Below are 27812 nucleotides of genomic sequence, written 5' to 3'. Positions count from 1 at the left end.
GGGATTATACCAAAGCTCCCAAACGGGCGGGAGAGTGCGGATGACTCTGCAGCACCAAATGAGAGAACTCCAGGTCCTCCTCAGCCAGGGTATCAATTTTGTAGAATTTTACAACGTATTTGCTCCTGACCAAGTAGCTGCTCGGCAAAGTTGTAAAGCCGAGACCCCTCGGGCAGCCGCCCAAGATGAGCCCATCTTCCTTGTGGAGTGGGCATTTACAGATTTTTGGCTGTGGCAGGCCTGCCACAGAATGTGCAAGCTGAATTGTACTACAATTCCAACGAGCAATAGTCTGCTTAGAAGCAGGAGCACCCAGCTTGTTGGGTGCATACAGGATAAACAGCGAGTCAGATTTTCTGACTCCAGCCGTCCTGGAACATATATTTTCAGGGCCCTGACAATGTCTAGCAACTTGGAGTCCTCCAAGTCCCTAGTAGCCGCAGGCACCACAATAGGTTGGTTCAGGTGAAACGCTGAAAACCACCTTAGGGAGAAACTGAGGACGAGTCCTCAATTCCGCCCTGTCCGAATGGAAAATCAGATAAGGGCTTTTACAGGATAAAGCCGCCAATTCTGACACGCGCCTGGCCCAGGCCAGGGCCAACAGCATGACCACTTTCCATGTGAGATATTTTAACTCCACAGATTTAAGTGGTTCAAACCAATGTGACTTTTTGGAACCCAAAAACTACATTGAGATCCCAAGGTGCCACTGGAGGCACAAAAGGAGGCTGTATATGCAGTACCCCTTTTACAACGTCTGAACTTCAGGGACTGAAGCTAGTTCTTTTTGGAAGAAAATTGACAGGGCCGAAATTTGAACCTTAATGGACCCCAATTTCAAGCCCATAGACACTCCTGTTTGCAGGAAATGTAGGAATCGACCCAGTTGAATTTCCTCCGTCGGGCCTTACTGGCCTCGCACCACGCAACATATTTTTGCCAAATGCGGTGATAATGTTTTGCGGTTACATCCTTCCTGGCTTTGATCAGGATATGGATGACCTCATCCGGAATGCCTTTTTTCCTTCAGGATCCGGCGTTCAACCGCCATGCCGTCAAATGCAGTCGCGGTAAGTCTTGGAACAGACAGGGTCCTTGCTGAAGCAGGTCCCTTCTTAGAGGTAGAGGCCACGGATCCTCCGTGAGCATCTTTTGAAGTTCCGGTTACCAAGTCCTTCTTGGCCAATCCGGAGCCACGAATATAGTGCTTACTCCTCTCCATCTTATCAATCTCAGTACCTTGGGTATGAGAGGCAGATGAGGGAACACATACACTGACTGGTACACCCACGGTGTTACCAGAGCGTCTACAGCTATTGCCTGAGGGTCCCTTGACCTGGCGCAATACCTGTCAAGTTTTTCCCAACGGTTTATAATCATGTGGAAGATTTCTGGGTGAAGTCCCCACTCTCCCGGGTGGAGGTCGTGTCTGCTGAGGAAGTCTGCTTCCCAGTTGTCCACTCCCGGAATTGCTGACAGTGCTATCACATGATTTTCCGCCGAGCGAAGAATCCTTGCAGCTTCTGCCATTGCCCTCCTGCTTCTTGTGCCACCCTGTCTGCCACGGGGCAGAAATGAGGAACCTTTTGCCCGCTTGTCCACGAAAAGACTGCGCCTGATAATACGGCGTCTTCTCATGTTGAGAGGCGACCTGGGGTACAAACGTGGATTTCCCAGCTGTTGCCGTGGCCACCAGGTCTGAAAGACCGACCCCAAATAACTCCTCTCCTTAATAAGGCAATACTTCCAAATGCCGTTTGAAATCCGCATCACCTGACCACTGTCGTGTCCATAACCCTCTACTGGTAGAAATGGACAACGCACTTTGACTTGATGCCAGTCGGCAAATATTCCGCTGTGCATCACGCATATATAGAAATGCATCTTTTAAATGCTCTATAGGCAATAATATACTGTCCCTATCTAGGGTATCAATATTTTCAGTCAGGGAATCCGACCACGCCAACCCAGCACTGCACATCCAGGCTGAGGCGATTGCTGGTCGCAGTATAACACCAGTATGTGTGTAAATACATTTTAGGATACCCTCCTGCTTTCTATCAGCAGGATCCTTAAGGGCGGCCATCTCAGGAGAGGGTAGAGCCCTTACAAGCGTGTGAGCGCTTTATCCACCCTAGGGGGTGTTTCCCAACGCACCCTAACCTCTGGCGGGAAAGGATATAATGCCAATAACATTTTAGAAATTATCAGTTGTTATCGGGGGAAACCCACGCATCATCACACACCTCATTTAATTTCTCAGATTCAGGAAAACTAAAGGTAGTTTTTCCTCACCGAACATAATACCCCTTTTTGGTGGTACTTGTATTATCAGAAATGTGTAAAACATTTTTCATTGCCTCAATCATGTAACGTGTGGCCCTACTGGAAGTCACATTTGTCTCTTCACCGTCGACACTGGAGTCAGTATCCGTGTCGGCGTCTATATCTGCCATCTGAGGTAACGGGCGCTTTAGAGCCCCTGACGGCCTATGAGACGTCTGGACAGGCACAAGCTGAGTAGCCGGCTGTCTCATGTCAACCACTGTCTTTTATACAGAGCTGACACTGTCACGTAATTCCTTCCAACAGTTCATCCACTCAGGTGTCGACCCCCTAGGGGGTGACATCACTATTACAGGCAATCTGCTCCGTCTCCACATCATTTTTCTCCTCATACATGTCGACACAAACGTACCGACATACAGCACACACACAGGGAATGCTCTGATAGAGGACAGGACCCCACTAGCCCTTTGGGGAGACAGAGGGAGAGTTTGCCAGCACACACCAGAGCGCTATATATATACAGGGATAACCTTATATAAGTGTTTTTCCCCTTATAGCTGCTGTATTGTTTATACTGCGCCTAATTAGTGCCCCCCTCTCTTTTTTAACCCTTTCTGTAGTGTAGTGACTGCAGGGGAGAGCCAGGGAGCTTCCCTCCAACGGAGCTGTGAGGAAAAATGGCGCCAGTGTGCTGAGGAGATAGGCTCCGCCCCCTTATCGGCGGCCTTATCTCCCGTTTTTCTATGTATCCTGGCAGGGGTTAAATGCATCCATATAGCCCAGGAGCTATATGTGATGTATTTTTTTGCCATATAAGGTATTTTTATTGCGTCTCAGGGCGCCCCCCTCCAGCGCCCTGCACCCTCAGTGACCGGAGTGTGAAGTGTGCTGAGAGCAATGGCGCACAGCTGCGGTGCTGTGCGCTACCTTATTGAAGACAGGACGTCCTCTGCCGCCGATTATCCGGACCTCTTCTGCTCTTCTGGCTCTGTAAGGGGGACGGCGGCGCGGCTCTGGGACCCATCCATGGCTGGGCCTGGGATCGTCCCTCTGGAGCTAATGTCCAGTAGCCTAAGAAGCCCAATCCACTCTGCACGCAGGTGAGTTCGCTTCTTCTCCCCTTAGTCCCTCGATGCAGTGAGCCTGTTGCCAGCAGGACTCACTGAAAATAAAAAACCTAATTTAAACTTTTACTCTAAGCAGCTCAGGAGAGCCACCTAGATTGCACCCTTCTCGTTCGGGCACAAAAATCTAACTGAGGCTTGGAGGAGGGTCATAGGGGGAGGAGCCAGTGCACACCAGCTAGTCTTAAAGCTTTTACTTTTGTGCCCAGTCTCCTGCGGAGCCGCTATTCCCCATGGTCCTTTCGGAGTTCCCAGCATCCACTAGGACGTCAGAGAAATCACATTAAGTACACTTTGCCTACCTGTCATCCTTAAGTTCTGTTTTGTAGTGGTGTACAGTCGTGCTTTGTATTGACCACATGTTTTATGATTGGCAGCCAATACCACTGGTTTTGCCTATCACTTGACCACAAATAATTTTATTTGGTTCTGGACCACCAACACAAAGCACCCCTGCAAGAGCCTCGCGGCACCCCAGGATGCCTAGGCACAGAGTTTGGGGATCACTGGCATGTAACCTTACCTTCATTGTCCAAATGAGAACCTGTCTATTACACCACGTGCTTCTACCGAGGCCATCAGGGATATTTATACACATGGTTACTTTGAAGCAATATTCATTTAAAAACAAGCTACATATTGGCATCATGTTTTAATACAGGTTTAAAGTATGTAACTTTAGCATTTGCTATATTATAACTGCTGTCACATTCATTGACATCAGTATAGATTATTAGGGGTCTGCCACTGTGGTGCTTTTGGGATCTTACACTATTTTGGGATCTTACACTACACTTCTTTACTTAAGTACTTTTGAACCAACATGAAGCACTAGTAGTGCAGGCTATATGATCTCTTTGCACTACTATAGGAACGGCCTTGCAGTACAGTATGTATAGATGTTGTGCGACCAAAGCAGCTGCACATGTGCTCTGATAGTTTCCATAATTAGTGGTGGTGTTAGGTTCCCAAGACACTCTGCACACAGAGATGACTCACATTGATGTCCAGTAGAAATGAGTACATATTACTGGTTATGGCCCCCATATGTTAAAGATATATTGGGGCAATGTCCCAATCCGGCATTATTAACATGTTTAATTTCCCCGATTCATTGACTATCATCACTGGTTGTCGGTTGGCAGATCAAGAAATCGGGTCACTTGATGTATGGGGCAATGTCCTGATACATGACGGCCAGGTCAAGAAATTGGTAATATTAAACATGTTCAAAATCCAGATTCTGACCAAAAATGGTCAAAATCGGCAAATCGGGCAATTTAATTTTCCTCATTTATCAACAGATCACTGATAATCGCTGGCCGCCGATCAGCAAACACGGTAGGCGATGCTGGCATATCAGTAATCGGGCTTTCTGACCTATGGGGACCATTACTGCTCAAGGATAGAACCCTCAGAGGCTCTAGTGTTCTAGGTCATTTAATGTGATGAAGGTGCTGCACAGCTTCTACAGTATATGGTCACAGTCAGTGGCACATAGCCAGTGCAGAATGAAGTGGAAATTTAGCTGCATTGCGGCAGTATTATAATTTGGATAACTGAACCACTAAGAAAAAACATATGTGTATTATAGATGGAAATATGCATATGGACAAGAAAATCTGAGTTATAACTTTTAAAACATAGCTAGCATCAGTTATGTACCATAAGAGGCTGCTATGGCATGACTTGAAACCATTACTGTGTAGTGTTACAGATAGTCATGTCATATTAAGTGCACATGTGATCCCTTTACAAGAGATAGGCAGTTTTAAAAAGCACAAACACTTTCATTTGTGCCAGACTGTAAAATCCCAGTCCAATTCCATTTCTACCATTTGCTTACATTTAGTAATGGTATACTGTGAAAAATAAAATAAAAATATTTTGATCCAGAAACCTCTCTGAATGGTATGAAATGAACAAAGACCAACAATCTTACTTTGATATCTGAGGTGTCTCTCTGCGAGTTACGCCATGCTCTTGAGACGGAAGAAAACGCTCTGTCTGCATGGTCAAATTTTCCACCTTGGAAATTTAGGAAAAAGGTTGTAAAAGGTTCCTAAGAAAAGAAAAAAAAGGGATAACGGGAGGTGTCATATAATATACAATGTAAAGGATTTCCTGTCACAATCAGCAGTACTTCAACAGCTGCATAAAAAAAACATGATCAATTCTATTCTTATTAGTGACACATAACAATTATAAATACAATTACACTAGAGTGTTTTAAAATGTCTTTATGTTTCTTATAATGGACATGACACAATAACATGTAAAGTCACCCTAACTCTAGCTACAACTACAGATATTATTTCAAATTATTACACCACATTACGCACATATTACTAAATGATAAGCTTTGCATACAAGTATTTCACTATATAAGATTTCTTACAGAACTCAAGATCCGTCTCTACTCTCTGGCATGTATAACTAAATACTGAGCTATGGTGGATGTCACTATTGCCTCTCTGCTGCCAAAAACGCAAACATTTATAGCTATCATAATTTATATCTTATAGTCAAATGCGACTACAGACTGTAAAATACAGCAACGACTAAAATAATCTGTATTTGGTCATATGAGAATGAATGAAATATTAGAGATTTAACACCAGAACAGATCAAGGTGCATAAGAAAGTTACCCAGAGATATATAAATAGTAAGACTGAAAAACATGGAATGGAGCCATTCTTACATGCGCCAAATAATGAGTAAATGATTTGATCTTCTGCTCAGATTCAGATAATCACCTTGATTACTACAAATTATTTTTAACCTTAATTAAGTGATAAATTGATAGAGGCTAAAAAAAAAAAAAAAAAGTTTAGGCTAGCAAAAGCTAAAAAATAAAAAAGGAACAAGTAATGAGATAAGAACTTACAGCTGTTCTAGCAATGAAAAAGAGGCTTGCCTGGGCCATAAAGCACCACCGTCGGTCTACTGAAGGCTGGTAAAAGGACCTATTAATCAGTATTTGAATTCTTTGGTTTATCACAGGGATTTTAGATACCATCGCATAGAGGAAAGGATTGTTCTCAATGTGTGGGGAATATTTACCAAGCCACAGCTTGTCAAAACTACCATTTTCTGGCACTTTTAAGCCCAAAATTTTAAAGGGAATGCTTTTAATAGCAAAACACCCCATTGCAATTCTACATTTTGGACTTATGCCGCCGCTTAGTAAATAAACCTCTGTGACACCACAAATCCAGCATGGTGGCGGAAGAATGATGGCATGAATGTGTTTTGTGGATATTATCAGCAAAAGGTGGTTACTTTAGGAGTCAAAAATGTTGATAAAATGTTGTAAAACAAAAGGATTATAAGATTTCTTTCCTTATTTATTCCACAATTTAATTTTAGAGTACATTCGGGTGAGTCTGCCCATATTTTTAAAGTAGCAATCATTTAAAAGTCAAAACCAGGTTGTTTTTTTTTCCTTTTAAATGATTGCTACTTAAAAATAAGCCTCAGATTAAAATTAGTACATTTTTAGTAAATGTTTTTATTTCTCTAAATCTAATGACAGGTAGGGTATATACAAAGTATTGAATACCATGACTAATAAACAAATTGAGGCTAAATTAAAAAATAAGTGACCCCAGGAGCATGGATATTTGCGGAAAAATTTATTTTAATGGTTAACATGAACCAATAACAGGAATCTTCTTTGTTGTGACATTTATTTAGTTTACATGCATAAAACTACCTTTGATTTTTCTTCACATGGAATTTATGATTAGGAGAAATGCTTAAAGGATTTAAAAGCCTCCTCTTAGTTAAAGAACACTTAAGCCCATATTAGTAGATAATTGCCTAAAATTAGCAAGGCACCATAAATTATATCAAGGATTTATGTCTGCTTGTACCATTCTAACAAGCTTTAATTAATGGTATGCTGCTAATGCTCTCCCAAAGAAATTACTTTCTACTAGATGAATTACCGCTTAGGTTTACAGAAACATAGACTATTGTAAACCAACATGCTATCAATAAACGCAATTCCTGATTAATCCACCAAACACCAACGCATTACACAGGATCCTTAATATGGCTGCTTAACATTATTAGCGACAGATAAATTACTCTGGTTACAGACAAGAATGCAAATGAGTAATTTAAGCAAAGTCTGTAGTGAAACAAAGACTGCAAGAAAATGCTCTCTCTTAGGTGCAATGCTTATTCAACGTAGAAGTGTAACAAATATCATCACTGAATGAAGCCCAGTAACTGATTCCTCCACCCCCCCCCCCCCCCCCCACGTATGCAATCTTACTTGATAGATATAGATAGACTTTAAAACTTTAAGGTAGGACTGTTTCCATGCGTCTTTGTTCTGTCAATCTGTGGTGCATTAAGCTGCAGAAGATTGCATTGAGCGCTCCCCACAAATGCTACATTCTACGGCAGTAATCTGGTCTATTGGTGCCACTGCAAATTTCCACGTCAAATCAAGAAAATCAAGTAATTGTCATTTTTTTCCATTTTGACTAATCACTCAGTATTATAGGAATCCTACAATACTGTAGTTACCAAAAACACACCCAGAGAAGGAACATGAGTGCAGATAAGGTACCCATGTACAGAACCCTCAATGAACACAAGAGAGAAATACACTGACCAGTGTTTTGTGGGCACATATTGAAACTCCAGTGTTACACAAGAACATTTATTTATCTATCAGGCAAATTGCACTAATGTCCTGCGCCCCACAGCAGCTAAATCAGATACTGCACTGACTTACCATGCCACATTTACAGTGGATGATAGTAAGCTCTAGATTTCAATACGTTTGTGGCATATGAATATTGCTGGGCAGAGCTAGGACTATTTCTAACATTAAAAAGACAGTGTGGAAAGATGTCATTGCCTATAGGCGTACATTTACTAAAGGTCAGTGACAGAGAGAGGTCAAGTTTAACTTTAATGGGAAAATATCAACATATCCATCCTGGCCAAAAAGACAGCAAATCATATATCACATACATACACACGTTACATGGCATTAACTGAAGATTTAAAGAGGTATTTAGAAAGCATGCACAATGTACAGCACAAGACGCTCCTACTTTGAACCTGTGACTCCACGTGGTCCCCCATGTACCTATGATGAGGTGAACACTTACACCCATCAAGCTGGAAATGTACCTAGGTGTGCAGAGGGGTAGAAAAGTCTGAAGCTGAGTACTGCGCAAAAGTGTAAGTGTCACACTGTCACTCCCCCAATCACTTTCATGGATTTAAACATTTCAGTTTTTCTAAAATACTGCTCAGTTTAGTTGCTTTTATGGCTTAAACAAATTATGGGAGTGAGGAGGCATCAAAAACCCTAACCCCTGGCCTAACCATAACCCCTACACCTAATAGCTTAACCCAAAACACTAAACCACCCCTAATACCCAAAACCCTTAACCCAGCCTCCCTACACTAACTTTAATACCCTATCCCTAATACCCTAACCCAATCTCCAAAACTAACCCTAGTACCCCAACCCAAATCACTAAACCAGCCCTAATATCCTACACCAAATACCCTAACCCAATCCGGATCTGGTCAGAAAACAGACGCTGGAGTCCCGATACTACTCAGAATGCTGACACCAGCATCCCCAATAGGGTCATCAGCCTGGCACCGGAATCCTGAACGAGCATCCACCGAGCCGCCAAAGTGGTAAACCAAGGGTGGTGGTGGTGGTGGGGGGTGGGGGGGTAGATGAGGTCGGAGTGGTGGAGTTAAGGTTAGGACTGATGCCTGGGGTGGGGAGTTAGGTTTAGGCTTCAAGTAGGGGGGCAGATAGATTTAGGCACTCCCAAGGAGGGTTAGGGTCAGGCTGCAGGGAGGAGGGGGGTTATGTTAAGGCTGTGGGAAGGACGGGGGGGGGTTAGGTTTAGGCTGTGGGAAAGGGGGGGGGGGTAGGTTTAGGCACCGTCGGGGAGGATCAGGTTTCGGTAGCAGGGGGGTGAGAGAGTTAGGTTTAGGCTGCTAGAAGGGAGGATTAGGGGGTCATTGGAGAAAGGTAAGTATACTTACCTTCCCTATAGGGATTATTATCCAGTATTCCCACCACCGGCATTTCAATCCCAGCCCACCCAATCAACTAAATTCTAATGGGCAGACTGGATGGGCCATATGGTTCTCATCTGCTATCAAATTCTATTTTTCTACGTAAACCACTAACCTAATACTTTTACCCATACACCTTATCCCAAACTGATAAATCAACCCTAATATCCCTATCCCTAATACCCTGACCCCACCCCCCAAACTAACCCTAATACCCTAACTAAAACAATCCTTATATCCTAACCCAATCTAGTAAACTTAAATGAATACTCTAACCCATAACTCTAATACATTACCCTAATACCGTAACGCTAAAGGGCAGACTGGAAGGGCCATATGGTTCTTATCTGCCGCCAAATTCTATGTTTCTGTGATGCTCTCACTTTGCACATGTGCGTCTACATAGTCCGCCCTGTACACACCGAGGTGCACTCTCATCAAGCTGGAAATGTGCTCATCTGTTCAGAGGGGTGGAAAAGTCTAAAGCTGAGCACTGCACAAAACTTGTAAGAGTCACACTAATAGTCTAACCTCCCCAGATCACTTTCATTGATTTAAACTAGAGATGTGGAGGTTCGGTTTTACTTGGTTCTTAACATCAAAATTAACGTGTGTTCAGATTAATCTGGATTTTTTTATTGGTTATCCAAAACATGTGATATCTGAGAGTCAATAAGATGTCGCTTTGAGATCCGGTTGAGATATGGTTTAAACAAATTATGAGAGTGACCAGACATAAGGATTGGCTTTGTTACCTACAGCCCTTTTATGCCCTGGAAGTTTAGTTTTATACTGTGCAAAGTTCACCCACCAATGTACTCGTCTACCAAAGTGCAACTGGTAGGAGGGAAATCTGTCACATTCAACTTACTCACTTACTCTGTACTTTACAAGGAATTCCCCTTATAGACTGGTGCATACTTCTATTAATCCACAAACACCATCTTGCGTCATAAAGCTATGTGGTTTGGTGTAAACATAGGTGTTCTTGTAGAGGAGCTCAGCACTCTAAACAGACATATTGTGCCCCATAAGAGGTTTGTGGAGATTATTATTAGGACTACATATGGTTCCTCAATTTCCCTGGTCCAACTCCAGACCACTTATTCATAACCCTACATATGTGAGGAGTTACAATTAATCATAATTTATTGCATCTCATATACGAGTTAAATGACCTTCCTAGACTTTTAGTGGTTGAATTTAAACACACAATCATGGACCGAATTGTTTTAATTGGTTCCTGGCTTTATCGGTTAGTGAATGCAATGTGAGAAAGGACTTACAAGTCGTAGAAGCCAGCTGAGTACAAAGCTTGCAGTAGAGTAGTGGGTGCCATAGTGAAACTTTGGAACTTGATCGTCCTCCCAGGTTTCATAGCGCTCTGTGAAGAAGGCTGCTCGTTTGGGATTCAATGCTCCAACAGGCTGGAAGGGAGAAACACAATAGTGTTACTGATGTATATATATATATATATGTATAAGCAGGAATAACGCTATTGTTTTATCTTGAAAGTACTATAAAAAGAGAAGGCCTAACTATAAGGATCCTAGTGATATGTATAGTGACAAAGAAATGACAAAACTAGCACTCAGAAACATAATTAATCCCTGGTGGGAGCGCAAATTATAGATCCACACATGGAATGAGTGCAGACAAAGTGATTCAGAATAAATGATTACCCTTAATAGGATATACATCAATACAAAAAAAAAAAACACAACAAAGATATACTGTACACACACATTTAATCCCCCTGGATTACCAAATTTGTGTATACAAGGCTTGATATAGATACAAGGACCAAGATCTACAGTTTTGTTCCAGCTTTTCCCTCGTAATTGCACACAAATTTAGTAAGAGCTCTGACGGGACCTGGTTTCAGTACACAAATATGCAGATTGTATAATATGGGGAGGGTTGTGGCATCGGTCATTCTGCATAAAATTCACAAATTAGAGTTTGTGATACACATATAAAGCGCACTGATGTCACACACGAAGTGTTACGCTGTCTACGTATGACAGGGAGGTCGTTAGGGAAGAAACATTTTTCTTTTTAATAGTTTTGTTTTTACCTTTATAGCTTAAATAGTTTTCATCAAGTGTTTAATATACAAGCAATTGTATCAACCACCAAATTGAAAAAGGTATGAAGTGGCTCACACAGAAATGACATTCTATATGTTCTAATGGACATACATGACAACATTACACATATTTTGTATATACCAATAAGCAGTCATACAATACATAACCGAGTCTTGGTTAATAAACTGGTAGCTATATTGGGTGGAACACTTCTCCACAATCACAGATCTGTTCTGTGTAACCCAATGCTGGTAAATGGTAGTTCTGCACATGGATTAGTTACAGGATACATGCTGCAACATACAGTCTGCACAGCAGGGAGTTAATGGGAAACAGAATAAACACTGAAATGCAATTCTCCCCACAGCATTTTAACAAATGACTGTGAGCTTCCAAGCTCTTGAACTACGCACCCACCTCTAATCAATGGTTATAGAATTATGTTTCTTGGAGATACCACTAAAACCAATTAGGCCTGATTTTGTTGCCTCTAGTGAACACAGCAGCATGCTCAGATCGATGCCGCCACAGAACCTGCACTATTGATTCCAAATGTAATTGTTACAGTTCCGTTTCTCATACTGGCTAGAACATTCTTCAACTCTCATTTGCAACTGAATAAAGAATAGCAAAAAATAAAATAAAAAAAATATTGAATCCAGTCTCCAAATAAAGGGAGAAAAGAATAAATATAAAGAGGTATAGGAGTGCTCTGACAATGACACACTATCAGCTTACTCAGAGAACTTACAGTGGGAATACACAGTTTGAATTATACATAACATGAATGCACTGATTTATTGTGGTAATAACATCCACCTCATTAAAAGATTCTGCTTTGCTGCAGTTGGAGGGCTACATATTGTTTACCGCTATAAATTAATGGCAGAGCAGAGAAAATAGTGCAAACCCTTGAACAATAGATTTGCAGTGACAGAGCTGTACATCATAGCTTCCTCATAATAAAAGGGAGACAATATATTGGGCTAATACATTTTACTGTGCTGGCCTATATTTTCCTGACAACTGCTATAGGCTATGTTTTAATATACCATAAAAGCAGTTTACTAAGCTCCAGTACCGTGCATGGAAGCAAGCCACATTATAAATATTTTAGACTGCTTAATTAAACTTTTTTGTTTAATTAGAGAAACAAAAATCAGAGAAACTTGTGGTCTGCGATACAATTAATTGACAATCGCATATATGAAATTCAATTAAAGGTTTTATTTCATTACAGTAAATGGCTGAAATGTGTTGTGAAGTGATAGTTTAATAATGGCTCCTCTTGGGGAACAGTTCCAGGTAAATATTACAGGGTGCAGCTGGCTCACCAACCTGTATTTTCAGGTGGAACAAATGAGATTCTCTCATATCTTTTATAGATAGGGTCTATCTATGCTGTGTGTTATCTTTTAGTATCTTATACAGATTTCATTTTGACTTTTAAAATGGCATTACATAGGTTTTGTACTTACATTACTATCATATTCGACATGATTTACCAAATTTGCAATCAATAATTAAACCTATTGTAGATTTAAATGAGGAAATAAATGATTGTTTGCAAATCAAAACCAAGGTGAGAGGAACACTATGTAACCTTTATGAATTAAAAAAAAATACTTTATTTCCAGAAAAGAAGTGCTGTTACCAATTTGTATATTTAAATTATCTTTAGATCCAAGCAGTACTCTAACAGGCAAGAAAAAAAAAAAACCAGATTCCCCCAGCACACCATAATGAACCAGCAAAAGAGACATACATCCTACATGCAAACAAATGATAAGTCAAGCAACTACAGCAAGGCGTCTTTCCTCTGGTAGTCCTAAACTACACTGTAATAATAAAAGCATTATTGGGACATATTTTATGCATTTCTAAATTGAAAGCTAACTTACCCCAAGATCCTATTAAAAAATGCCACTACAAGGATCAGCATATCCAGCTACTGACCTCACACATGCCTCATAGAGGAGTGATATACAGAGTGAAGATTGCTCAAAACAATTATTTAGCCCATCACAGGTGCATGTAAGGGAAGGGTTAATCTAGACGAGAAAAAGCAAACCAATTCCCGCAGCACACTGTAAATACGCTAGGAAAAGAGACTTACATTCTACACAATAATAGTAATGCTGAGTTTTTTAAAAATCTGTATATCTCTTCTAATAGGCTACTATCTACTTATTTTAATTATGTACCTGTCATATGCCATATACAAAACAATACCTTTTATTTTACAAAAATGTACAAAAACTGCAGTAAAAGTGGAAGGCTAGCTAGAGGCAAATACAGTGTCTACACTCCCCTGCATTGGAAGCTTGTATGCTAGGACATAAGGTGTGTGCACAGGCCACAAGTGTGGTGCCATTATTTAGTAATTATGTGATCTGAAATACCTTTCACTGCTGTAAAATAGAATATGTTCCTGGCAGTTAAAGATGATTTTCAGTTATCTCATGCCTCCTAAATGTCCCAAATTAAGCAGGACAATCCTGAACTGCGGCTTTTGTCTCACCTTACTGCCTTTGGACATTTTTTTCCCGCAGCTATGAAGTTGGAAGGTTTCGTAAACTGCTAAGATAGAGGAAAGGCAGTAAAAGGTTGCTGCGCATTGGGTATGGTTTACCGACGCCTGTACTACAGACAATTATAATACCGCCAGCAAAATCCTGATGTGTTTGTAAGACCTACATTTAATATGTCCACATGGCCAATATACCGGTATTTAAAAACCCGACAATAGATATACCGATAGGGTAAATATACCAACATGTATTAAATATCTACAATCAGGATACCGGCAGATCATTATACTGACACAGTTAGAATGCAGACAATTTACCATACCGACAATGTCAAAATACCGACAGCCAAATTACCGGCAAACAGCATACTTACACTAAAGTAATACCGACAACTGAAATACCGGCTTTCATCAGTAAGTCAAAATACAGACAGCCAAATTACTGGCATGTTGAAATGCCGACAAACCATACACAGTTAAAATACATATGCCGAATACTCTGACAGCCAATATACCGTTAGTGCAAAATACCGGCACCCACAATGCAAAAGATTGTTTAAATCACCAGCAGCCCAGGCGCCATAATTTGTGACCTGTCCCCCCTTCCCACTACCACCACCCATCAGTGTCACAGTATCTGCCGTGTTACACTGCCTATCCTTCATGTCTGTAAAGCTATGTACCGGTCACAGCACAGTCGCACCGTTAAATCGAGCCGCCATGTCCTATTAGGTCCCCATGTCATACTGTCTATCCGTCATGTCTAACACGGTTGTCCCTAAATGCTGAAGCAAGCACTACCGTCTAAACATTGATGCCCCTCCCCGTGGTCACACCCGCTGCGGTTAACACTAGTGTGGCCGGCAAAGCATAGGGAGGAAGGAAGGGGAGCTGGTAACTGTGCCTAGGGACATAGAGAGAGGGAGGGAAGGTGAGAACTGTGCCCAGAGAAGGAAGGGAGCTGGAAACGATGCCCAAGGAGGGAGAGAGGGCAGGAGGGGAGCTGGGAACCGATCAGTGCACAGCCGTACCCTTAAATTAACACTAGTGTGGCCGCTAAAGCCTAGTGAGAGAGAGGAGCTGGCAAATGATGGTGTCTGGACGGCTGATGATTTAACCAATCTCTTGCATTGTGGGTGCCAGTATATTGGCTATCGGGATCCTCAGCGACTGTATTTTAACTGGAAATGGGGTTTGTGGAAATCTCAACGCGCCAGTATTTTAACTGTCAGGATATTCAGCGTTGGTATTTCGACTGTGTATATAGTTTGTCGGCATTTCAACATGCCGGTATTTTGGCTGTTGGGATAGCATACTTGTCGGTATTGCAAGTGACGGTATTGCAGGGGCTGGTATTTTGAATTACTGATGTCTGCCGGGATTTTAATATGTTGGTATTACGTTTGTCGATATTTTAACTGTCGGTATGTAGTGTGTCTGCGTTTTGTCTGGAGGAATTATGATTGTTGTGATTTTATATTTGGGATTTCATTTGTCGGTATTGTATTTTTGTCGGTATTACATTAGTGTCGGTATGTTGTTTGCCAGTATTTTGTTTGTCGGTATCATGTTTCTCTGTATATGGTATCTGTTGGTATTGCATGTATTTAGTGGGTGTCGGTATATTATATTGTCAGTATTGCAGCAGTCGACATTCAGCAATGCTGGTATTTAGCTTCTGTCGGTATATGGTGTGTCAGTATTTAGTTACTCTTGGTATTTGGTTTGCCTGTGTTATATTACTGTCGGTATTTTGGGTGTCGGGGTTTAGTTATCAGTATTGTAAATATCGGTATGGTGTTCTGCGATATATTAACTGTATCCTGTTGCTGCATATGCATCAGTGGAATTGCTGTTTGGAAAGGGAACTGAAAGAGTAGGGGTCCATCATTGTAACTTGGCTATGCTCCCGCTATCATTTCAAGGAGTTGGCATAAATGGGTATGCCAGGTAGAATAAATGGTCATAATGGGGAAAAGTACAGTACTCATTTCTTTCAAAATAGATTTATTTTTGTCATAGTGTTGATAACTGGGAAACCACCATCCCATAAACAAAAAAAGTGTACAACTGCCCCTAGGACAGCAAAAGGGAGGTGGGCACCTGCCCACTGTGATGACCTGTTTTTCTAGAGGAAGAGGAGACCCAGTTAGCTGCGAGTGGTCACCTTGAACATCGCCAGTGTGGCCACTTATGGTTTTCTCTCTGATACCACTATTTCCAAGCCAATTAAAAATGAATTTATTTTCCCCACCCATCCTTTTAAATTATATCACTCATATACTGTGAGGGGTATATGAATGTGACGCAGGATGTATTTTGTTCGAAACAGTCATTAAAATAAAAATAACAAAAATTCCCCAGCCTTTGTCATCCTGCTTCCAATTCTATCCCACCATGCTTAATTTTAGCAATAACTGTAACATTGTTGATGACAGGCATGCCAGACCTTATTTGCATTACAGGGAAAAAATATACTCATAAATAGTAACTGTAAACAAAATTATGCAGATACTAAAACCAGAATGTCAGGACTTATCAGTGTATTTCTACATGCCGGATTCATCTTTTGCATATGATCTAAAATGGACACAAACAATAAAAGCAAACAAATACACAACACCACAACGCAGAATGAAAAATATACGAAAAAAAAATCAAAAAAAAAATCAAACCAACCAAGTAAATAGCAAATGCAGAAAACATAGATCTAAAGCGCTCCAATAATACCCAGTTTTACAAGTAGCACCCAAAAGGGGAACAATAAAGGGTTGTAATACCATACTCAGGTGTACCACAATGGTTGACAAAGGTCTGACATCTATAGTGGTCCAAAGGTTACGTAACAGGATCTGAAATAAACTGTGACCCCTTCACATGTATGTGAGTATCACAGCTCATAGAGGGGTACACCATACAATAGTACAAGTTATCCTTTACAATCACACAGGTTTAATCATATTTCACACTTACAATATGTTGAATAAAAGTGCACATATAAATATCCCTCATAGCAACAGTAGCAACTGGTCACAAAGCCCTGGAAACCTCTGACGGATATGGGTACTGTGGAAACAGGCTCCGGAAACCAGGATCCAGCTCAGTGAGTCATCACCAGTAATGATTGTAGCCGGAGAGTACTTGTGAGCAGCGCTCCACTGGTTGCTGCTATGCCTATGGGGGATATTTATAGCTGCACTTTTATTTGTCAACATATTGTTGTAAGTGTGATGTATGATTAAATCTGTGTGATTGTAAAGGATAATTTGCACTATTGTATCTTTTCTGGTGTACCCCTCTATGAGCTGTGGTGCTCACATACATGTGAAGGGGTCACAGTTTATTTCAGATCCTGTTAAGGAACCTTTAGACCACTATAGATGTCAGAACATTATAAACCATTGTGGTACACCTGATTATGGTATTAACCCTTTATTGTTCACCTTTTGGGTGCTACTTGTAAAACTGGGTATTATTGGAGCGCTTTAGATCTAGGTTTCCTATTTTCTCAGTACAATTCATGTTTTGGGTACATTGGGATATGTACTGAGAAAAACAGATTATCTAGCTGCACTGATCATCTATTTGCACAGGATTTCATTAACTATCTTTCCACAAATGCAGAAAACAGGCAAAGAACATATTGCAGAATTCATGAAAGTGAATTAAGTTAAATAAACAAAAAGGGTTCACTTTCTAAATACAGGTATGGAATATTTTATTTTAATATGTCATCAATAGGAAAATAAAGAGAAAACATTTGCTTTCCAAATACTGTTACATTCAGGGAATATATATATATATATATATATATATATATATATTTTTTTTTTATTTTTTTTTAAATAGATTATCAATACAACAAAAAACAACAAACAAGATATCCTTTGTGGCATGGGAATTCTACATGCAGCACACCAGTTGCTGTGGAACTACACATCCCAGCATGCCCTGTCCCAGTTTTAGAATACCCAAATAGCTGGTAGCAGGGCATGCTGGAATGTGTAGTTCCACCACAGCTGGAGAGCTGCCAGTTGACTAGCCCTGGTCTATTTGATGGGCTACAAAAATCGATTTTTTTTTTTACAAACATTCCAAAACACTCAAGCTAGGTACACACCTGACAGTTTAGAGGAAAGATCCACAATTTTCTTTTTTTTTACAGTTAAAACGATCCAGAGAACTTGTGATTTCTTGTATATGCATTACATAATTATCATTCCTGTAAGAACAATACATTTTCCTAAAGATAGTTGAGGTGATATTTTACATGCACTTTGCTGGATGAGTTCTGACTCTGTACACACTGAAAATGCTGGAAGACATTTTCTTGTTGGAACCAACGAATGTTGCTCAGCACTCCTGGGAATAAATTTACTAAAGCTTCTAAAACAGAGAATTGGTGATGTTGCCCAGTGCAACCAATCAGATGCTATCATTTTCTGCAATAGAGAAATGATAGACAGCATCTGATTGGTTGTTGCTATGGGCAACATCACCAATTCTCTGCTTCAGAAGCTTTGTAAATTCACCCCCTGATGTCAGGAGCTGATCCTGCCAGTCAGCTCCTTGTGCTGTGTACATACTGTGCAATAATCGGGTGACCAGCAGGGAGATGGCTGATTGGCCCGATTATTGCACAGTGCACAGCTGTAACTAGGGTGGTGCAGTGTGGGCTCGGTATGCAGTGCACAGGCACTGTGTGTGCAGGACCGCCCCCCCCCCCCCCCCCCCCCTCACATCTACTGTGACCCGGTACTCACCACAAACTGTAGCGCTGCCCCCTGCAATGTATGTAGCATTGCAGAGAGAGGCAGTGAGCCTCACAAACTCTATTTCTCATCACATACTGGGCTCTGCGGCTCTCTTCATCCATCCTTAGTGCTCCCCACCCATCCTCCCTTACTGCCCTGTACACTGATTATCCTTCACTGTTGCCTACTCTCACTCTCGCTGCTTCCTACTCCCATCATCCCTTACTGCTCTCTACAATGACCCTCACGCACTGCCCCCACACTGTTGCCTATACTAACCCTTACTTACTTACTGGGGCCCGCTCAGATCGTATATATATATATATATATATATATATATATATATATATGTGCGAACAAATAGAAACGGGGGCGCTCAGGTATCACAGTGCACTACCAGTAGTAAATACACAGTCGAGTGCATACAGTAAGTGACACTTCCTCTAGAGTGAGAGTGGCTGCAACCTTAAGCAATAGATATGTGCTTGGAAAACACATAAAGAGAATTTTTTTAGGAAGTGGAGAAAAGGGCACCTACTAGTGTCTAATAAGATTATATAAAGTATAAAGTACAAAACTGGTGTGAATGAGAACAGGACGCTACTTATCTGGCATATAAAAGACTTTTCCTTCAGTCATAGGACCAATATAGGTACATGAAAAAAGAAAGAACAAAATAACATAGCGCGTACTGTTTTCACGCAATTTTCAATCCACAAATCAAATGAACCAATTGTGTATAAAAAACTTTCTGGGTAAAAGCAAATCCCACAATTTAAAATCCACAGCCAGGGATCTTTTTAAAAGTTTTTCACAATATTTAATACAACACATAAAACATAAAAAATGGAAGTAATGCAAGCGTACAGGATAGAATGTATGACAAGCTTATCTGTCCATATCAGGAATAGGATACATCTGATTTTCCATAAACATCCAAATAAATGGTAAAAATTCAAACGTGCAAAAAATAAATATTAAAATAGCTCATCTGCCCATAAGGGAAGTTCAGGTGCATCAGTCCCAACGCGTTTCGTCATTAATTAGACTTCATCATGGTTAAGTCTAATTAATGACGAAACGCGTTATTTTTTGTACGTTTGAATTTTTACCATTTATTTGGATGTTTATGGAAAATCAGATGTATCCTATTCCTGATATGGACAGATAAGCTTGTCATACATTCTATCCTGTACGCTTGCATTACTTCCATTTTTTTATGTTTTATGTGTTGTATTAAATATTGTGAAAAACTTTTAAAAAGATCCCTGGCTGTGGAATTTAAATTGTGGGATTTGCTTTTACCCAGAAAGTTTTTTATACACAATTGGTTCATTTGATTTGTGGATTGAAAATTGCGTGAAAACAGTACGTGCTATGTTATTTTGTTCTTTCTTTTTTCATGTACCTATATTGGTCCTATGACTGAAGGAAAAGTCTTTTATATGCCAGATAAGTAGCATCCTGTTCTCATTCACACCAGTTTTATACTTTATATAATCTTATTAGACACTAGTAGGCGCCCTTTTCTCCGCTTCCTAAAATATATATATACACACTTCTCAAAAAAATAAAGGGAACACTTAAACAACACAATGTAACTCCAAGTCAATCACACTTCTGTGAAATCAAACTGTCCACTTAGGAAGCAACACTGACTGACAATCAATTTCACATGCTTTTGTGCAAATGGAATAGACAACAGGTGGGAATTATAGGCAATTAGCAAGACACCCCCAATAAAGGAGTTGTTCTGCAGGTAGTGACCACAGACCGCTTCTCAGCTCCTATGCTTTCTGGCTGATGTTTTGGTCACTTTTGAAAGCTGGCGTTGCATTCACTCTAGTGGTAGCATGAGACGGAGTCTACAACCCACACAAGTGGCTCAGGTAGTGCAGCTCATCCAGGATGGCACATCAATGCGAGCTGTGGCAAGAAGGTTTGCTGTGTCTGTCAGCGTAGTGTCCAGAGCATGGAGGCGCTACCAGGAGACACGCCAGTACATCAGGAGACGTGGAGGAGGCCGTAGGAGGGCAACAACCCAGCAGCAGGACCACTACCTCCGCCTTTGTGCAAGGAGGAACAGGAGGAGCACTGCCAGAGCCCTGCAAAATGACCTCCAGCAAGCCACAAATGTGCATGTGTCTACTCAAACGATCAGAAACAGACTCCATGAGGGTGGTATGAGGGCCCGACGTCCACAGGTGGGGGTTGTGCTTGCAGGCCAACACCACTGAAAGGTGGGACTCTCTCGTTTTTTTGATCCCATTAAAAATGAGAGATCTGTTTCCAGGAACTGGAGATATCTGTAGTCAAGCATGCTGCCCTCCCACCAGAAAATTATGAACATTAAGCCCACTCCACTATGTATTAAACACCCCTTACCACCCTAGAATTCATGTACCGGGGCCTCTTAATTCAGCCCAATGGCCCTTTCTACAGTTTAGTGTTCTCCCTCGCGCTCCATCTGTGCAGTAAAAGAATAATTAGCAGAAATTATTGCTCCAGGTCTTACATATTGAGCAGAAGACAGAACACCTCCTACCACCCGCGGGACATCAAAGCTGCCACTGATAGCACCCTCCACCCCTGCCACCGATGAGTGGGTAGGGGCCCCAGTGCATTGCTGTGCCCAGGGGCCTACACTGCTGTTAAGACGGCTCTGACCCCACCCAAATCTCACTCTCTCTGCACATGTCATATCGGCCCCCCCTGCAGTGCAGATGGTTTTGCCCAACTGCTAACAATTTTTTTGCTGCGATCAACTCTGAATTAGGCCCATTGTACAAAACCCCTTTAATCCTAGTTATAGCTGTAGCCTTTGCTGATGCTACCAATTATAACTATCTGTGCCCGCATATCTGGAGATGATTTATGAAACAGCAGTGCTTAAGGTGATTTCTTATTCTGAATGCCTTCTTTTATTTTTGAAGTCTTTTGTCAACGCAGGTCACCCTAAAAAAGATTTAAGGATTAATTTACTGCTTTGCCCAAATAGCAAACCCGGTGTGTACATACATCTCTGATGTTTTTAGATATACGCATGGGCGATGCTGCGGCGACAGGCAGCGTTGCAGAAAATGGGGCATGTCGCACAGCCCCTAAATCACTGCTGATCTACAGCAGAGCAACGATTGATAGGAGCCTCCAAACTGGACCCCCACCCCCCACCGAGGGACACTGCGGCCTGCAGGTAAGATAGCGGGACAGTCCAAAAAAACAACAACCGGGGCTGCTCCGCAAAGAGCGGGACGGTTGGGCAGAAAGTGTGTGTGTGTGTGTGTGTATATATATATATATATATATATATATATATATATATATATACACACACACACACACACACACACACACATATACACACACACACATATATATATACATACATACATATACACAAACACACACACACACACACACACACACACACACACACACACATATAATGAAAATAATTTTTCCCTTTACATATATATTGAGGCACTAGTCTAATATTTTTTTAAATTGGAAATTCATGTAAATCCACTTATAATTGATGTATAAAATGTATATGTAAGAAAGCTGTAATTTAGTAGCTTTGCTGCTGGTTTCTGTGACATCACTAGCCTGTGACATCACAATGCTTCTTCCTGTAACATTCTATGTACAGCTGCAGAAGTTTCCAATTACCATGCAGGAAGACAGGTAGGAGGAGGGGAGTCCTACATAGCAGGGTATGATGGAGGGGGGTAAGGAAGACAGAGTGCAGTATAGTCAGCTGAAGGCAAGACAAGATAGACAGAACAGGGAATATAGGTACAAGCACACATTAGGAGAAGCGCAAGAAGGAATTACATATTTAAGAATACAAATGTAGCGTTAAAGAAATAAAGAGGGCAGTGGATGCAGATAAGTCTCTGAGGTAGGATCTTGCTTTGGGATGAACAAGTAAATAAAATAGATAACTGGCAAATTGATACATTTGAAAGTATTTTGTTTGGTTTAAGAAAAATTGGAAAAGTGGTTGACTCATGGACATTTTATTGTACTTAAACTAGTACTATGCTTAAGGATAGTCTTTTGTCTTTTTTAAAAGATCATCATCTGGCAATGTTCTGGCAAAGAGATTTGCAGTGTGTCGGGTGACCGGCAAAGAAATCTGCAAAGTGTCAGTTGAAGATGACAGGAGGGGTCGCAGTGGCATCATGGACTGGAGGATAACATGCAGGAGGTAAGTTACCATACTTGTGTAATTGTGTGTGGTGGGGATTATTGGGAGTACAGAACAAAACAGAGACTATGGTGGGGGAGAGCGGACAATACAAAACAGATATATGGAGGCAGCTCAGTATAGGACATACAAATGGTGTGGGGGCAGCAGCGGTGCTAGTGTTCACCACCCCCTTGCAAACTATAAATTTGAGCCATCCCATACATTGTAACGTGACAGCAAGCTGCCTGAAAAGGGGATGTGGTCTCACAAAGAAGATGCGTGGCCACACAATAGTACTCCGTTTTAAAATTACACCACACAAAAGCACAATCTTATTCACATTACACTGCACGTAGTGCCCCTGATATATAGTACGCCACATAGTAGTATCCTTTATTGACAGTAGTCCACACAGTAGTGCCCACTAGTCAGATTATGCTACACAGTAGTGCCCATATACACATAACGCCCACAGTAGTAATGACCCTTACAAAAAATGCCCACAGTAGTAGTGCTGCTTACACACATTATGTCCACAGTAGTGCCCCTTATATGCATGTCAACAGCAGTAATGTCCCTTATATACATGATGCACTCAGTAGTTGTGCCACTTATACACATAATGCCTTCAATAGTAGTGCCGCTTATAGGTATAATATAAACAGTAGTAGTGCCCACTATACACATTATGCACACAGTAGCGCCCCTATACACATATTGCCCTCAGTAGTAGTGCCCTATATACATAATGTCCACAGTAGTAGTGGCCCTTGTACACCTAATGCCACACAGTAGTGCCCTTTATACACAATGCTTTACACACAATGCCCATAGTAGTGCCCCTTATACATAATGACCACAGTAGTGCCCCTTATACACATAATGCCAACAGTAGAAGTGCTCCTTACACATAATGCCAACAGTAGTAGTGCCCCTTATACACATAATGCCCACAGTAGTAGTGCCCCTTACACATAATACGCACAGCAGTAGTGGCCACTATACGCTTAAAGCCCACATAAGTAGTGCCACTTTTAAACATAATGTCATTTCTAGTAAAAAGGATACTTACAGTAGCTCTAAAATTATGACTGTAACCTGTACACTTTGGGTATTGTATGATATTAACATGGTCCTAGCACTAGGGAAGACAAAACCTGGAGCAGATAGCTTGGTTCTCTATGAGAAAGGATCTTGATTTTGGATAAAAAAGTAAATAAAATAGATAAATTGCAAATTAATAAAATTGAAAGTACGTAACAAAATGTAGCAGTACAATTATACACATAGTATGTCTGACCAAGAAATTTTGATTGTTCAGATCATCATCTGGCAAAGTTCTGGCAAAGAGAATTGCAGAGTGTTGGGTGACTGGCAAAGAGATCGGCAAAGTGTCAGCTGTAGATGACGTGAGGGGTCTCAGAGGCAGTAAGGACAGCAGGATAATATGCAGGAGGTAAGTTACCATATTTATGTAAGGAAAAATTACCAAGGTAATGAACCCGGCGCTTTAAAATGTGTTGTTTGACCCAAAGCGGCTGTTTGCAGGGATAGTCAATCCCTGAAAATTGCTGATAGGAAAAGGGTATACAGCGCTAAATACTAGATGAATATAACGTTTTTATTAAACATGATAAATTTGGGTTGCAACCACATGTATAAAAATGTAGAAAAATATATAAAAATATATGAATAAAATAGGGCAAACACAGCACAGCACTTAGTTATGTATATTACCACTGTTAGAGGCCACTCACAGTCTCCTGAAAAAATCCTTTGGAAAGAAATGTGCCACAGTCCAAGGGGTGTTTAAGAACACTTGTAGAGATGTATAGTCCATACGAAGTAAATGGAGAACCTTGAAGCTTGATTGTGGACAGTTATAGTCCTAGTGAAAGCATGGTCTCATATTCGTCTGTTGGACATCACAAGCTCCCCTTCGGCATTAGGACTTCTAGGCGTTTATTCCAGAATGAGGATGTTTAGCTGTAGTGGAGGCCTCTGTAAACCAACGCGTTTCGCTGTAGCAAACAGCTTGAAAAAGCTGTTTGCTACAGCGAAACGCGTTGGTTTACAGAGGCCTCCACTACAGCTAAACATCCTCATTCTGGAATAAACGCCTAGAAGTCCTAATGCCGAAGGGGAGCTTGTGATGTCCAACAGACGAATATGAGACCATGCTTTCACTAGGACTATAACTGTCCACAATCAAGCTTCAAGGTTCTCCATTTACTTCGTATGGACTATACATCTCTACAAGTGTTCTTAAACACCCCTTGGACTGTGGCACATTTCTTTCCAAAGGATTTTTTCAGGAGACTGTGAGTGGCCTCTAACAGTGGTAATATACATAACTAAGTGCTGTGCTGTGTTTGCCCTATTTTATTCATATATTTTTATATATTTTTCTACATTTTTATACATGTGGTTGCAACCCAAATTTATCATGTTTAATAAAAACGTTATATTCATCTAGTATTTAGCGCTGTATACCCTTTTCCTATCACCATATTTATGTAATTGTCTGTGTGGTGGGGGGTATTGAGAGCATAGTACAAAACTGAGACTATGGTGGAGGAGTTTGGACAATAGAAATTATGCAGAAGGGGGCAGGTCAGTATGGGAAATACAGATGGTGTGGGGCAGGGGCGGTGCTAAGGTGTTTGACGTCCCCCTGCAAATTATACATTTGAGCCCTCCCATAAAGTGACAGCTAGCTGGCTGAAAAAAAGCAGTGTGTTCTCACAAAGAAGGGGCATCACCACACAATAGTACTCCAATTTAAAATTAAGTCACACAAAATCACAATCTTATTTACATCACACCGGACGTAGTATCCCTGATTCATAGTACGCCACAAAGTAGTGTCCCTGTTTCACATTACGTCACACAGTAGCACACAGTGCCCTAGTCACGTTATGTAGTAGTGCCCATTGTACACATAATGCCCACAGTAGTAGTGCTGCTTATACACATTATGCTGACAGTAGTGCCCCTTATATGATGCATAATGTCAACCGTAGTAATGCCCCTTATACACATGATGCGCACAGTAGTTGTGTCACTAATACACTTGATGCCCACAGTAGTAGTGCCCCCTATACACATAATGTCCACAGTTGGAATGCAGCTTACAAATAATGCCTACAGTAGTAATACTGCTTATAAACATTATGTCCACAGTAGTGTCCCTTATATGTATAATGTCAACAATAGTAATGCCTCTTATATACATGATGCGCACAATAGTAGTGCCACTTATACACATAATGCCCACAGTAGTAGTGGGGAGCCTATTTTTCTCTGTTTGTTTCCCCTAATGTCAAAACTGGAAAAGCTGCTCCTCTGGAGATAGTGAACAGGGTGACCTTTCTATCAATGAACTGGGGGCAAATATATTAACTCACATAAAGGATCCCATTGGGGTGGTAAAAGGGTTTGGCTAACTGTACACAGGCATGTCATTTCTGTTCAAACACCTTTCCGTGCACGTGTATAAATTACCTATTGTGACCGGTGTTGATGCTGGAGAGCCCTCTGTGTCTAGGAGACTTGCTCAGCCTACGACTGCTCAGAATCACTCAGGGTGGACTGCAATGCAATTGCAAACGGCAAAAGACTGCAGCAACGATCGCTTTAACAACCACAAGTGAATCAGGCTCACAATTACACCATTATATTTTATTATTTTATAACATTTAACAACTAAGGGGTCAATTTAATTAGGTGCAAGATTGTCTTACAACAGACACAGTTTCCGGCAGCCTAAACTCACTCAAAAGTGCCTGCAGCCCTATCTGGCCACAAGGAGTGCGAGTTTGGGTGCCGTTGCCGATGTAGAAACATCGCAGCAATGGCAACTTGCACCTAATTGTATTTATCCCTAAATGTTAGCAATTTATAGCTTTTATTATTTACTGGTCAAATTTCTATTCTGAAAGTATCCACTTATTACTATAAGAAAGAACTGATCCCCCCAATGTGTGTACTATATAAAAACAACTGGCCTTTTGTCTTATTTTAGGCATTTTCCATGTCCTCAAAAGTTAGAGTAACATATTTATATAGAGAGATTGGTCTCTCTATACAACCACACCACTGTTTGCAGTTTGTCTCTCTGATTGTTCATCAACTAACAATATGTTTTTTCACCTTTTGCTCTTAGTCTACACAGCAGTTGACCTTTGGCAAGTATAGGCAGGTATAGGTAAGTATTCTACCGCTCCCAATGGGATTAGATTTAGGCTGCGGTGGGGAGAGGTTAGGGTAGGGTGAGTTAGGCAGTGGGGACAGAGGTTAGGATTAGGCACAAAGGGAGAGGTCAGTTTTAGGCTGAGGACAGGGAGGGTTAAGGGGGTGGGGAGAGGGGAAAACACCCCTTACTCACCCCTGTTGGCCTTTCTTGCACCACAATCTCAGCATCGGTATTACAACCAATAGGATCCCGTGTGCCGGGATATCATACTGATCCCCTGTTAGTACACCTCTTAATGCCTAGAGGGAAGGGCAATCCTGAGGCCATGGTTCCGCAGAGGTTTCCCCCAAGGGTTTTTTTCCCTCTCGTGAGTGCTGAAGGATGACTCTTTGTGAGTTCAGAGGTGTAGCTTTTATGCGACAATGAGTATCAATCTCATGCCTGTCCCTGCAATGTAGAAGAAGTAAAATAATCGCTAATGCGATCACTTTACTTCTGGGTTTAGACCCCCGCTGCGCTACTTCACATGTGCATTCGTCAGACTGTGTATGTGAGAGCAGACAGT

General features: G+C 41.2%; 1 protein-coding gene across 3 annotated transcripts in view; it reads right to left on the bottom strand.

The window, feature by feature from the left end:
* The window catches only part of LRBA (LPS responsive beige-like anchor protein), a 1108277-nt gene that overhangs the window by 223402 nt on the left and 857063 nt on the right, over nucleotides 1-27812 (bottom strand). For all 3 annotated transcript variants that reach the window (XM_063920568.1, XM_063920569.1, XM_063920570.1), the window contains 2 exons: nucleotides 10773-10913; nucleotides 5359-5478 (listed from right to left, as the gene is read on the bottom strand). In XM_063920568.1, the coding sequence (XP_063776638.1) occupies nucleotides 5359-5478; nucleotides 10773-10913 (261 nt within the window). The remainder of the gene's footprint in view (nucleotides 1-5358; nucleotides 5479-10772; nucleotides 10914-27812) is intronic.

The sequence above is a fragment of the Pseudophryne corroboree genome, chromosome 1 (assembly GCF_028390025.1).
Source record: "Pseudophryne corroboree isolate aPseCor3 chromosome 1, aPseCor3.hap2, whole genome shotgun sequence".
Lineage (NCBI taxonomy): Eukaryota > Metazoa > Chordata > Amphibia > Anura > Myobatrachidae > Pseudophryne > Pseudophryne corroboree.
This window is presented reverse-complemented; position numbering and strand designations above follow the sequence as displayed.